This window comes from Neolamprologus brichardi, chromosome 22 (assembly GCF_056152115.1).
Source record: "Neolamprologus brichardi isolate AB-2024 chromosome 22, ASM5615211v1, whole genome shotgun sequence".
NCBI lineage: Eukaryota > Metazoa > Chordata > Actinopteri > Cichliformes > Cichlidae > Neolamprologus > Neolamprologus brichardi.
Genome location: NC_142124.1, coordinates 6,206,486 through 6,221,835, shown reverse-complemented (window position 1 = coordinate 6,221,835; position 15,350 = coordinate 6,206,486). Strand labels below are relative to the sequence as shown.

The 15,350-nt window shown below is 38.6% G+C and overlaps 1 protein-coding gene across 1 annotated transcript; it reads left to right on the top strand.

Moving 5' to 3' along the window:
* LOC102781960 (class I histocompatibility antigen, F10 alpha chain-like) lies at positions 1 to 14,411 on the top strand. The gene is made up of 8 exons (XM_087834717.1): positions 1 to 102; positions 1,885 to 2,145; positions 11,778 to 12,056; positions 12,545 to 12,844; positions 13,302 to 13,400; positions 13,571 to 13,588; positions 13,737 to 13,811; positions 14,246 to 14,411. Exons 1-7 carry the CDS (start codon positions 42 to 44, stop codon positions 13,787 to 13,789), a joined length of 1,071 nt encoding a protein of 356 aa, XP_087690843.1. The 5' UTR covers positions 1 to 41; the 3' UTR covers positions 13,790 to 13,811; positions 14,246 to 14,411.
* Positions 14,412 to 15,350: the final 939 nt, after the last annotated feature.

The window sequence follows — 15,350 nt, the reverse complement described above, 5'->3', positions numbered from 1 at the left end:
GACAAGCGAACACACAAAGTCTGTTAAAGGTTTGGACGTTTATGGTCACAATGAAGGCCTTCATCTTCTGTCTTCTCCTGGGGATACAGGGGGCAGCGGCAGGTCAGTTTGATTTGAATGTTTTTGTGTTTTTTATATGTCAGATTTATTTAATTTGAAATACAAATGGACAGATTGTTTGTTTCCCAGAGTGTTCCTGTACGCTAAACATTATAATAGATCCTTGTAGATAATATCAATGTTAAGAAACAATCGATCATTTTATACATGTAATTAAATAGTCTGTTTCTCTCGTCCATCCCTAATAAGGAACATTAAGATTAAGGTTTAGATTAAAAATTACGTTTAGCTAATATAAATAAATAAATAAATAAGGCAAAGATTAAAACAGGGCAATTTCTGTCCAAAACTATTTGATGATTTCCGTCTTTAAATCGTTCATGACGCATTTTTAAAGGTTGAGACTCTGCTGTGTTTCCAAACAGTCCAACAAATAAAAGATCAGTGAGGAGGCTCGTTGATAATCTGGTGAAAGTAATCAACATTGTTCTTTCAAAACGGAGAAGCATTTTAATGAGGAATTAAAAACATTTTCACACAACCGCTGATTATTAAAGTGTGTTTAACACAAAGTATCTGTTAAAATTTAAGAGTTTAATTATTTGTTCAGTATACGCTGTGTATGTAGAGCCACATGTCATTTGATGGAATTCATTAAAAGGTAAAAGACTGCTGCTTTAGATTGTATTCAGTATTATTCACCAGCGTTATGAGGTGAATACTTTCTGTTTGAAGAACATGCGCACACATGATGTAACTAACGAATTACGCCCGGATTTAAGTTCACTGTTTTTCTGATGTTATTGATTCAGTAACAGCTCCATGATGTGACTTTTGTTGTGATTTGGCGTCATATAAATAAAATTAAATAGAATTCAGATTAACTAAATTAAGTCATTATTGCTTTATAATATCGTGGAGTTAAACCAGCATGAGCTAATGTTGGTATCACTGTGTATGATCAATAAGAAGCTGCAGGTGAGAAATCCCAGAAAGCTTTTGCAACACACGCGCTCCTCCACGAGGGGGCGCTAATGAGAAGCGTTTTAAACTACTATGTGCGTTGGTCAGTAACAAACAAACAAATCCATGTAAATGAAAACTCTCCTGCAAACCTGATTACAGAATAAAATATAACATCAAAAATGCTTAAGATAATATTCTCCAATAATAGTAACTTAACATCAGCTTTTTATTGATAATATTATTGATCAAACATATTGGAACGTTTCTGTAACAATTTTGAATGTGCATTAATTGACAAAAGTCTATGAAAATAATATAAACAAAGAAGAAGCGTGGATATTAATGTTTAGAAAACCCATTACAGAAATTATGAAAAAAAAGTTCCGGGCAGTCACATCAAAACAATGAAATCAATTCATATAATTTATAATATAAAAAACTGAAACAAAAAAAGGAAACTCACTTTAGAAGTCATGCTGTTTGATTCAGAAAAAGGAAAGAAGAAACCTTACGGTTCATACAGCGGCTAACAAAAGCAAATCAGATTAAAAATAATGTGTACTTTCTTTAACACTGAAAATAAAAATATAGTCAAATTAAAGTTATAATGAGTTCAAACCATTAATCATGAAAACTGAATTAAACTAAACTGAAAGATAAAAACACCAGTTTTAAAACTTAAAATTACAGTTTTGAAGAAGAGATGATCAGAAAATGACATTAAACACTGAATATCTATTCATAAATATTACAGGATGTCTTTAATGTGCTGAAGTTTATCTTATTGTGTTATTTAAAAATAATGTGATTTATAAATCTGTGTTCCTGAGATCTCACAACATTAACTGTTTCTTACAGTGACCCACTCTATGAAGTATTTCTACAGTGCGTCCTCTCAAGTCCCAAACTTCCCAGAGTTTGTGGCTGTTGGGATGGTTGATGATGTTCAGGTTAATTATTATGACAGCAACACAATGAAAATGGTGCCCAAACAGGACTGGGTGAATGGTGCAGTAGACCCACAGTTCTGGGAGAGGAACACTGAGAACTTAATGGGCTCCCAGCAGGTGTTCAAAAACAACATTGAGGTTGTAAAGCAGCGCCTCAACCAAACTGGAGGTTTGTTCATGTTTCATTTTTTACTGATATTTGCTGTTAATGTTTTCACTGTGTTTTGTTTACAGTAGTAAACAGGTTTGCACACATTAAATGTTTCATTCAGATTACAGATTAAAATTATTAACATAATAATTCATAATAAATGTAGAACTACAGTCTGTGAAGCTTTAATTTAATTCAAACAGCTTTAATGATCATGTTTGTATGAACTGATATAATTTGTCAGTTAACTGATTAGTTGATCAAAATATTAAAATAATAAAGTAAAAATTAATTATATTTGAAGTTTTCTGTTTATATTTAGGATTTTTGTCTCTGAAACCTTGATGGTTGTTTTTGCTACAATTTCTCAATGAACGAATTAATCAGAAAATAATCTCATGCAAGATCTAAAAAAATCAGACTGAGATTTATTTGTTTTACAATTACTGTGAACTAATATTTGACTTTTAATAAAAACAATCCTGGACTGAAACTCTCCTTCAGTGGAAGCTTCTAGAAAAACCTCAGGACAGTCTGGTGTGTAGTTTCTCACAGTTAGACGATTCGGTCAGAACGATAAGAGGCTGCAGAGTTTCAGAGGATGTAAACTTAAACCCAGGATCAGGATCTGAGTTTGCTGCTCAGGATCCATCTTAGTGTGTTTGTCTGTTCCTGCAGCTCACAGGAAGTCGCTCCGTGTCTCAGTTTAATCGTCCTTACAAATAACCACATGTTGTAATAAATTATAAAAAAGGAAATATGTCAGACACATAATTTATCACCAGAGTAGATGGTAAATGTGCTGAGACGTCACAGTTTTTACATTTGCCTCAGATAATATTTTCAGATTCCATTAAAAACATACTGATGTTATATTTAATATAAAAATGGAAAAAAGTAGAATCAAACAGGGTTGAGTTTGTATCAGGGTGAAAGTAGAGACGGCTCAATGAACATACACTCTTTATGAATCATCTTAATGAACATTCATGTGAGAGTAACAGTCCTGACACTTTAATGTGCTGAAGATCACAGTCACTTATATTTAAGTTATTTATGAGGAAATTCACTGTTTTCTGAGATGACTTTGTAAACCAGCAAACATCCTCATTAATAACTAAATATATTTAACTAAATGCATCAAACATTGTGAAATGGAGCAAACATTCAGCCTGTTTTCATGAGGAAATGTTCCCAAGATTATCTTTCATTAGCAGAGGTTCCATAAATATATCATAAATACATGAAAGCTACTCTGTGGAAAATAAACAAATATTAACTTTCAGTTTGAGTCTAATAGCACAAGAGTTTAGTGAGAATTAGACCGAAACAGACAGACGATACAAGCTGAGATCTGACATGAAAATCAGAATTTTTTTTAATTTCAAACTGATTTTTGTCTCATTTTTTAATGACATTAACTTTGACTTTCAGTTTATGTTGAATATTTTTGGTCCCAGATTGATTAAATTTTTTACTAATAGACAACAGCCTGAAAATATAATGTGGAAATTAAAACGTTAAAATGTCTTAAATTTTCCATAAAGTGGCTGAAGGTTGATTATTTAAGGTGGTGTTTTTAAATCAGGTCGCTGTAAAACTCAGCAAAACCCCGACAGAAAATGTCCTTATGAGCGGCGAATAAAAACGACTGATTTTTTTCGGTCATTGAACTCTACTTGAGGCTGCGCAACGTTTACGAACGACGGAAAAAAACAGCGTTCTTGGCCGTTCACTGAGCTCTGTGACAGCTGAGAGCGTTTTCAGGGCCTCCCGGTGGTTTAAACTCCAATCAAAGAAGGAGAGGAGACCGAATTTCACTTTGAGGCATTTATCACACAAGTTTGTCTATTTTATCTATTGACACTAGCACCACTGACTAACAATGGGCTGTGAGGCCGTTCCCCAACTCTCCGAATGGTACTCATGTCATTGGTCAATCATCATGACAATCATCTCACAGCCCATTGTTACTCAGTCATTATGCAAATGTACTGTTGATAAGATTGAAACCTGCAGTCAGCTGAGACTGAAGAAGTCACTTTGGATGAGTGACGAAACGTTTCTCCCACAAAACGCTTCGTCCAGATGAACAGAATCAACTTTTTCCCCACTTGTTTCAGAAAGAAAATTCTGTCTTTTGTTTGATGTATTAGGTTGAAAAATCATCAGAAATGCATACTGGGATTTGTATTCAAGTAAAGATTGTGCCAAAGATTGCTACAGAATCGATAAAAGAAAGCGATCATCTGAGATGATTTGGTGTCTGCACTTCTTCTTTGATTGGAGTTTGAATTAAGTAAAGGATAAACCAAACGCTCTCAGCTCTCACAGAGCGCTGAGAAAAGCGAGCTCAGGCCACGAATGTTTTTTTCCGCTGCTCATAAACGTTGCACAACCGAGTGACCTACAAAGCCATCAATGACCGAAGAAAGCCATCTTTTTTTTCCTTTTTTTTAAACATCTCATAAAGAGGTGTTTAAAAAAAACATCGCTGGTATAAAATGCAGCCTTCTGACGAGCTTTTCACAGCATCAGCATCCTGATCTAATAAACTGATTTTTACATAATTTCTTAACCAGACTGGCTGGAAAAGCGGTGAATTTTGGCCTAGATGTAAAGTAACTCTCCATGTTCATGTGAAAAAAATACCTGATGATGCTCTGTGGCGTTTAAGCCCTCTCACATAGGACGCGGCACGCACAGCGCTCTGAAACCCATTCATGTCTATTATTTGCGCTGAACAATAACGGTTTCCCGCTTACTGTTATTATAACACGAGCAGAACCACAGCGGCTCGAGGCCACGAGGATGGAGCGCCGCCGGGAGTCGAGTCTGTGGAGCTTCCTGTTAAAGAGGAGAGAGCGTGAATGTGAACAAACATGGCGTCAAAGGCTCAACTTACACTCTTAGTGTATTTCTAGAAACTTCCAACAGGAAGTGATCGCAGACATGTGTGAAAGGGATAGAGAGACGGGTGGGGCATAAGAGGGGGAGGAGCCTGACACCTGTCTGTGTGGCTCACCTGAGCAGAGCGAGCACAGACGCGCTCGTCATCAGCTGTGACGTAACCTGAGTCTAAACTCACGTCACCAACGACGTCAGTGAAACAAAGTCTGCTTTCTGACTCTGAATATATTCCTGGCTGTGACCTCACGTCTCATCAGCCAATCAGCAGCAGGCGCGGTTTGAACGGTCATCAGTGGAGCAGCAGCCATGGAGCTCAGGTTAAAATCAGCGGCTCGTCTTAAATCGTGCGGTTTGATTCACGTTTCAAACGTCGCTCTGTCCGCTTTCAGATGCTGACGTTAAGCTGTCGTCAGCAGACGTCAGAGCGCCCGCTGCTGATTGGTCGCTCCTCCGACACGCCCCTCTTACAGCGAAGCAGCTGATAACAGGCGGTCACACAGGAAGACCCCGAGCAGCTGATCCACAGCAGCTTCTTGTTTTTTTAGTGCAAAACAAAATATATTTTAGAAAATGAATAAACACAAAACAGGGAAACAAACATGTTTGATGTCAGTTATTAAACGTCTAAAAACATTTAAATGAAGAAACGCTGAGAAAGAAAAAATCAGAGATTCTGTTGAATCTGTTTATTTGTCACAAACAGCAGAGTTTGAACAGCTTCAGGATCCTTCGAGTCTTTAACTGATCGAACGTTCGGCCTGAATTCACAGCAAACACAAGAAAGGAGGGACGTCTCCCAGTATCCTCGCTGTGATCCCAGTATCCTCGCTGTGATCCCAGTATACGCGCTGTGATCCCAGTATCCTCGCTGTGATCCCAGTATACTCGCTGTGACCCCAGTATACTCGCTGTGATCCCAGTATACGCGCTGTGATCCCAGTATCCTCGCTGTGATCCCAGTGTACTCACTGTGACCCCAGTATCCTCGCTGTGATCCCAGTATACTCGCTGTGATCCCAGTATCCTCGCTGTGATCCCAGTATACTCGCTGTGATCCCAGTATCCTCGCTGTGATCCCAGTATACTCGCTGTGATCCCAGTGTACTCGCTGTGACCCCAGTATACTCGCTGTGATCCCAGTATCCTCGCTGTGATCCCAGTATACTCGCTGTGATCCCAGTATCCTCGCTGTGATCCCAGTATACTCGCTGTGATCCCAGTATCCTCGCTGTGATCCCAGTGTACTCGCTGTGATCCCAGTATCCTCGCTGTGATCCCAGTATACTCGCTGTGACCCCAGTATACTCGCTGTGATCCCAGTATACTCGCTGTGATCCCAGTATACTCGCTGTGACCCCAGTATACTCGCTGTGATCCCAGTATCCTCGCTGTGATCCCAGTATACTCGCTGTGACCCCAGTATACTCGCTGTGATCCCAGTATCCTCGCTGTGATCCCTGTATACTCGCTGTGATCCCTGTATCCTCGCTGTGATCCCAGTATACTCGCTGTGATCCCAGTATCCTCGCTGTGATCCCAGTATCCTCGCTGTGATCCCAGTATCCTCGCTGTGATCCCAGTATACTCGCTGTGATCCCAGTATCCTCGCTGTGATCCCAGTATACTCGCTGTGATCCCAGTATCCTCGCTGTGATCCCAGTATCCTGGCTGTGATCCCAGTATCCTCGCTGTGATCCCAGTATCCTCGCTGTGATCCCAGTATCCTCGCTGTGATCCCAGTATCCTCGCTGTGATCCCAGTATACTCGCTGTGATCCCAGTATCCTCGCCGTGATCCCAGTATCCTCGCTGTGATGGACGTGAAACTTTGCCCATAAAACAACGAGGTCCATTATATCTCTGCTGGTGCTGTTAGTTTGTTCAGGCTCAGTTTGAAGAGCAAATAAAACATTTTTCCAAAATAAAACAAAACCTTTAGAAGATTTTCTGCAACAGAAGCTTCACAGATTCGACCAAAAGTTCTGAACAAAAGTGCAAAAACCAAAACGTGCGACAGATTCTGGGCGACTCTTCCAGAAACTCCAGCTCACATCAGCGTCTGCTTCAGTCCAGCTTTGAGCTCGTTTTCAGATCAATTCTATGAACGAGTTTAAAGAAACTTCTTGAACTTTGTTGGTAATCAGATGCTTATCAGGTCGCTGCAGGTTTCATCCACCAAACGGCTCCAAACACAAACTGCATTTGGTGACGTGCTCGTGTTTCTCTGGAATAAAGATCGAATAGATTTGTTTTTATTTTCAGAGCGACCAGAAAAAACACATTTTCCCAGTGGGAGTGTGTCACAGAGAGAACAGCACAGATGTTGAGTCTGAACTGTTGCTGATATTTAAATAGCACCAAACGCTCTGACATCATCTCCTGGAGCGACAGATGATTGATGGAGCTCTTCACAGAGAGCAGCTCAACGTCTGTGTGGAACAGCTGATTTACCAACATCATCATATTATCAAACCAATATTCAGAAAAACAGATTTCCTCTTGGACAAATATCCTGTTATTCCATATAAAATAACTGTGAGGCTCAAACTGTGTTTGTAGATGAGAGTCTGTGACGAGGAAGCCTGGTGATGAGAGGCCGACGTGTTCACAGGGATTTTATCCACAAAGTTACACACGAGAAAAACTCGATGCAGCGACTCAGAGAGAAAGTGAACAGGTGTAGCGCTCAGGATGGAGGCGGGGCTTCTGATCAGCTGTTTGAGCCAGTTTATCTTAAATGTGCTGTTTAAAGTGTGGAAATCTGAAACATTAAGTCCACTGTTTACATCGAGTTCATAAGAACTGTTTTTCTAATGTGACGTCTTCTGTTTGTCCATATGAAGCTGAAGAGCAGCCTGTCAGTGTCTTTGATAGTTTATTATGGAGGCGTAGAGCCAACGCTGCCTCAGGGACACCAGAGATTCCTGCTTTAGTCAAAACTCTTCCTCTCAGTGAAAGATCTGAATTTGTTTTTAACTCTTTTTGTTGGAGGGATCAAACTTAGATTCATTTTTTTGATCCTCAGTGATTAATATTCTTAAATATTTAAGCTGTTTTTTCATCGAGATATTACAAAGGTCAGATTTGGAGCATCTGTGATGAGTTCACATTTATTAATATTCAGGTAAAATCTGGAAGCTTTGGAGAAACTGTTCACTGCGTCAGCTCAGACTTGACCTTTATTTTTCTAAATGTGTCGTCAGCTGTGCTACGATTAACTCTCTGCCAGTGACGGAGATCCTTTTACATCACCTGATTTTACACGTCTGATAAAACACTAACAGGAAGAGGTGCAGAGAGGCGGAGCCGCCTCGTCTTCTTCCTCCATGCAGGTTAAATCTCGGGGATGTAGCAGCCATCAGTTTATTACAGCTGTTACTGTTTTTGTGAAGAGTTTTGACTGATGTAGAGAAATAATTACTGAAACTAAATTAGCTTAAAGATTGAAAGATGAAACGATGCTCCGTGTATCAAAAGCTTTGTTGAAGTCTAAAAACAGGATGAATCATTACTGTTGATCATCTCTGGATAATCCAGATGATCTAAAACTAGTCTGACTCTGTTGTGTCTTTTTGCCTGAAGCCTGATTGTGTTTCATCAATAACTGAGTCCAGCATCATCGTTATTCTGCAGCTACAATAAGAGCAGAAACAAACTGGACGCTAACTGTTGATCAATAAATGATCTTTGTCAGGTTTAGTCGGTGTAGTTAACCTCTGAGTCATGGTGGTGGCAGCTGCTCGTTTTCTAACCTTCTGTCAGACTTCATAAAGAAAAGGAGACGACTGGTTAGAGACGACTTTGTGACGTTCAGATGTCAGACCGTCAGTACCTGCTGGATCCACAGCAGCTTCCTGACAGCAGGTCGTCTCGCTCGCCGTCTCCCTGCAGCGTCCGCGCACGCGTCAGGTGGTGTCACTCGCCCTCTCCTCACCTGCTCGCTCCACCTGTTGATCCTCTCAGCTGTTTCCTGTGGTCACTCTCTCTCCTCCTCACTGCCTCCAAAGCGTGAGCTGTAAGGTGTGTGGGCGGGGCATCAAAACAGCTGTCGGCTTCATCTTTCACAATTTTATTTTTTTTGATGAGCTCACCTCTCCTGGGAGCGCCGCCCAACCAGCCGACCTGGTGACGTAATGAGTGATGTCACGACCACAAATCAGCGAGCAGGAAAATGACTATAAACAAGAATCACTTTGAATCCAACGTTTCTCTCAGAATAAATCACAACGCTCTTAATTTTGTGTCAAAGCTGTAAAATGTGCTGTTTCACGTCCTCTTTAACTCGACATGTTTCCTCACTTTAACCCAAAAAACTCACAGCGACTAAATCCTCAAGTAAAAAACTTTAATCAACTTTCCCTCATACAAAATAAATGAGACGAACTGAATTAAACATACTGACGCTCATCTCCAAAATCATCCACAGTACAGACATAATTACATGATCACAGCCCTGTGGTATCGTCTAGGCCAACATTCGCCACTTTTCCAATTCGTCTGGTTAAGAAATGATGTAAAAATCGGCATTTAATAAATCAGGACGCAGTAAAGGTTGGTGAAAACCCCGCCAGGACACCGTATTTAGCGCCAACGGGTGGTGTTTGAAAGCCTTCATATGAGCAGCAAAAAAACACCATTTTTGGCGGGGTCATTGAACGCTGCATTAGACATCGCGGGTGTGCACGACATTTAAAAGCTGCGGGAAAAACAGCGCTCTTGCTCGGTCACTGAGCTGCTTTACCCGGCGCTCAGTGACAGCTGTGAGGTGTTTTCTTAAACTATGCAGGACCTCCCCGTGTTTCTCATCCACTTTAGTTAAACTCCAATCAAAGAAGAAGGAGCTCAGACACCAACTCATCCCTCAGTCCGGTAACGTGATCGCTTAAGTTTGCCTATTTGATCACCAGCAGCACTGACTAACAATGGGCTGTGAGGCCAACTCTCTGTACATGTTACTCAGGGCCACGGATCAATGATCGTGACAGTTTGTGTATTTATGATCACGACACTGATCTCACAGCCTGTTGTTAGTGGTGTTAGCATCAGTCCTGTTTCAAAGTTGGGGAAACCTGCAGTCAGCTGAGGCTGAAGAAGTCATTTAGATGAGTGATGAAACGTTTCTCCCACTGAAATCGTGACGTCCAGATGAACAGAATCAACTTTTTGGGACTGTTTGTTTCACAAAGACCGTTCTGCGTTTGTTTGGGTCAAAAACGCAGTTTTCCTCCATTCAATGTCTGAAAAAATCTGTATTTTAAAAAAAAAATGCTGTAATGATTTAAAATGCTTTAAATTTCAGCATAAACTTAAGTCTGTAATCTTCATCAGCAGCTCCTCCTTTACAGCAGCATGTAGCAGTTCCGAGCACTAAGCCGAATGAATGGCGCGGTTTCATTCAGCGTTTTAAATGTCGCTCTGTCCGGTTTCAGACGCTAACAATCTGACGTTAAACTAAATCTAAGTCACTAAATCCTCCTGTGGGTAAAAACAACTTTAATCAACTTTCCCTCGTACAAAATAAACGAGACAAACTGAATTAAAAATAATGACGCTTATCTCCAAAATCATCCTAATTACAGAGATGATCACATCTTGGGCTGTGGCCTCACACATGTAACTCTACATGTTCACATAAAGAAAATACCTGTGATGATGCACTGAGGCGTCCCTCGTGTCGGCCTCACCTGTAGACTCTGCTCTCATCACAGCATCAACAACACCCACAGATCTCTGTGCTACACCTCCAATAATATCATTAATGTGAATGTTTAATATTTTTAATGCAAAATCTGATCTGGACACAGTGCTGAAAAACACCAAAGTGTCCCAGCATGGAGTCAAATTCAAGGTCTGAATTATTGTTTCAGTCCTCGCTTTTAGTAAATGTAATAAAAATGACAACGTGGTTGTAAAATCTTAGAGGAACCTTTTTCACCTTTTTGTCAGGTCACAGCACAAGAAATTAACTGATTTATCAAAAAGTATTTCTTGCATCGTCATCAATCATGACATGAAGCATTTGCTGGATCCTGAAATACTGTAAGTAGAACTCCAGATTAGATTAATGTCACATGATCATATTAGGCAAGGCAAGTTTATTTGTATAGCACAATTCAACAACAAGGTGATTCAAAGTGCTTTACAGAGACATTATAAACAAAAACAAATAAAAAGCATATTAAACAGAGACACCTCTAGAAAAACCTCAGGACAGTCTGGTGTTTAGTTTCTCACAGGAAGGATTTTGTTGGACTGATGACGGCTGCAGAGTTTCAGAGGATGGAAACTTTTTTTTACTTTTTTTCTTTTTTTTTTGCCTGTCCCATTTGGTTCTTTTAGCCGTCAGAGTTGTTGTTGTTGTTGTTGTTGTCAGAGGATGGAAACTTAAACCCAGAATCAGGATCTGTGTCGGCTGCTCAGGATCCATCTTAGTGTCTTTGTCTGATCCTGACGCTCACAGGAAGTTGGTCCAACCAACAGCATAGATAAACTGTGCAGTGATATCTCTGCAGGCAGGACGTGGATGTGCTAACAGGAGAAAATGAATTTTGTTTTCTTCCACTCTCTTTTTCTAAAATCTACATTGTTAATGATGACTGGTTTTAAAAATCTTCCACTGAGACAAAAGCAGCCATAAATGTAGATCCTCTATATGTTGATCACGTCTCTGTGTCAGTGTAAGACTTTAGTGCAGCCTCTCTCTCTGGTTCACTGCAGTCTTTGTCTCTGTGTTTCTGTCAGGTGTTCACATAAACCAGCGGATGTACGGCTGTGAATGGGATGATGAGACAGGTGACGTGAAAGGATATGAGCAAGACGGTTATGATGGAGAGGACTTCATAGTCTTTGACCTGAAGACAGAGACGTGGATCGCTCCTGTACAACAGGCTGTCATCACCAAAAACAAGTGGGATCGTAACAGGGCTTTCACCACACAGGAGAAAAACTACCTCACCCAGGAGTGTCCTGAGTGGCTGAAGAAGTATGTGAACTATGGGAGGAGCTCTCTGATGAGAACAGGTAAAATCTATGACCAGAATTAGGTTGTTAACCAAAAGTTATATGTCTCAGTTTATTACTTAATATGATATTAAATTAATATAATTACGCTTGACATGGCATTTTGATAAACTTTTAATGTAATTTAATTTTATAAATCACATCACATCAAAAATTAATATGCTTTTAATAATAAGAATAATAATCCTCTTTTTTTTAAGTTGCTCCTGGTCGCCACAGCAGACCATCTTCCACTGTTTTAGCTCTGATATACTCATTTCTAATCCTTCTCTGTCTCCTGTATTTTTCTTAGTGCCACCATCTCCAAACCATAAATCACAGCAGGTCTCACTGCCATCTTGTAAACCTTCACTCTTAATTGTCTCCACCCACTCCACCTTGTCTGCACTCTCTTCTTCACGTCTCATCTGCACTGTGCGCCTCTCCAGCTCAAATAAAAGTAATACTAATAATACAGAAAGAATGAACTGTTTGTCTTTACTCCACAGAGCGTCCCTCAGTGTCTCTCCTCCAGAAGTCTTCCTCCTCTCCAGTCAGCTGCCACGCTACAGGTTTCTATCCTAACAGAGCCGAGATGGTCTGGAAAAAAGATGGAGCGGAGCTTCATGACGGTGTGAACAAAGGAGAGATTCTCACCAACAATGACGGGACCTTCCAGATGAGTGTTACCCTGGATGTGTCATCAGTGAAACCTGAAGACTGGCACAGATACAGATGTGTGTTTCAGCTCTCTGGTGTGAACGAGGACATCGTCACCAGACTGGACTCAGACATCAAGACCAATGAAGGTAAGTCTAGAATCAGAAGTGATTAAAGTTAAAAATATAAATTTTAAGAGTCCTGCGGTTCATGTGGTTTTATCTGTTAGATACGTTTCTCTTCAGTCTATAACACTGATATGTTATACAAATAAACATGTGTCATTGTTTGAGTGCAAACTTCCTAAAAGTACTTTCCCCATTAAATGTTTTGAAAGAGCTGTAATGCCGGTTGTATTATCCAGCACAGCGACTCATTGCTGTCCATTTACTGTTTACTGAGCTTTGATGAATACAGAACCTCATCAACATACTTTTTTGTTGAGCTTTGTATTTAAATATTTCTTTATTTTTGTGCTTTTAGAGACAAAGTTTTCAAGCCTATTTCAGTCTTTTATTTTTATAGGCCAGTATTTTTATCTGGTTGAAACTGATTATTCTCTTTACTGCTTCAGTTTGTGATTTGTTTGTTGTTGTTGATCTACAGTACCTCCAGGAAATAATCTCACCATCATCATTGCCGTTGTTGCTGTGGTTCTTGTCCTCGGCGCTGTGATTGGAATCGTTGTCTACAAAAAGAAAACAAGTGAGAGACAAAAACAGAAAAAAAAATTTTTTTAGTTAATGCTCTTATGAAAAAGTGCATAAGCAGCACAGTGTCATGGAAATATGAATTACATGATAATATGACAAAAGACACAAATAAAATATTATAACCATAAAAGATAAAATTATCTTTATTTTCTTTTATTTCAGGCAAATGCTCCCAGCCTCGTAAGTCAAACTAGTGTCTGTTTTCTCTTATGCATTCTGTAGATCATAAAGTATTTTTCTGTATTTTATGGTAAATAACTTTTTCAGGAATGAACAAGTCCCAGTTCAGACAGGATGTGAACTAAAACATGTTTCTGACCTTTTACAGCTATGAAGGATCCTGCGGTTAAGGAGCCACTGAATCCTCCTCCAACAGTCTAAATGACAAACAACCTTCCACACAGTGAGTTACTTCACTTTAAGCAAAGCTGCCCTGAAATGTGTTAAAGTTTTTCTTTATTTCTGTAAACTGCTGCAACACTGTAGCTGCACCACTGAAAGTAACACTTTCAGTTACCTTTCATCAAAAGTGTCTAAAAGTCAAATTATAGTAAGTTATATTATTAAAAGGAAGTCTTTTTTCTGAAAAATTCACATCTGTTTGCTAGTTAAACATTAAAATTTTAACAAGTACAAACAGTGACAACACAACATTAATCAACTATTCATTATATACTAATGTATAATAAAACAAAAGTTTAGGCTCACGAAGTTTTATAATCAAATATTTGACTGAACCAAAGTTCTATTATGTGTTAATGATTCTGTAAATATGTGGCAGATATTTTTTCTAAATCATTGTTTTATAAAATCTTAATGTTTTTTTTTTCTCTACAGGTTTGTGGAGATATATTGCACTCAAAAAAAGAGGCGTTGTCACTTGATTCTCCATAAAGTGGGACTAAATTCTTTAATTCGTCAAACTGAAGACTTGGAAAAAGTGTTGCACTTACTTATTCATCCATTAACTCATTTTAAATTACTTGAATTTTTTTTAAGTTCAAATTAGTAATTCAAAGTCATTAAAATAATTTGTGATTTTAATTACTTTGAATTTGGGGGAAATAAATGTAAACATGAATTGGCAGATATTTAACAAATATGACATAGATGGTGACCTTATTTTGAGACTTGAATTCCCAATTAGGAAGTTGGATTACTTTGATAAATAAAACACCAATGGAGGGAAGTACCACATGTTTTAAAAATCACATCACAGCAGTCTAAGATATTTTTGTTTATTGGAAATAAACACAATATATTTTTAGCTTTGTATTTCTGGTGTTGGGGTATTCTGTAAATCAATAAATTACTAAATCACTGTTGATAAAAAGTACAAATGTATTAATAGATGTGCTTGTCCTTTACATACACATACTCTTAGAGTTTGGTAATATGATCATATATTTCTTTAGATTTGTCAACAAACAGGACAATTCTGTAAATCAGTCATCAACATTAAAAAACACATTGTGGAAATTATAGATTTTAAATCACATGAACTCATCAGTGTAAATTATTGTTTAACTTTCTAAATCTGATGATTATCTGTGAATGACTCCAGTCCTCGGACAGGAAATGGACGGATGGGCACTGAACTGTTATTATGATTAGCAGGATTTATCAATAATGATTTAGACGAAGCCAAATTTTCCATTTGGCTTCTTCTACATCTCTAAATTATTTTTTAACTTAATTTCTTTAAAATGTAAATCAAGTAGAGGGTTAAAATAACACCAATGTTAGCCATCCATAAACACATGCCCAAAGTCTCAGATCACAGTGGATTTCCAAATTTTGTACATAAACTGTTTGTACATTTCTTTAAAACTATTTTGTGTTGATTTTAACCAGACCTATAATGGGTATAATTTATGTCTTTGAGGTTATTCTCAAATTAAAAAAAAGATAATTGTGTTGTTGCTTTTCTCTTTTTAGTCTA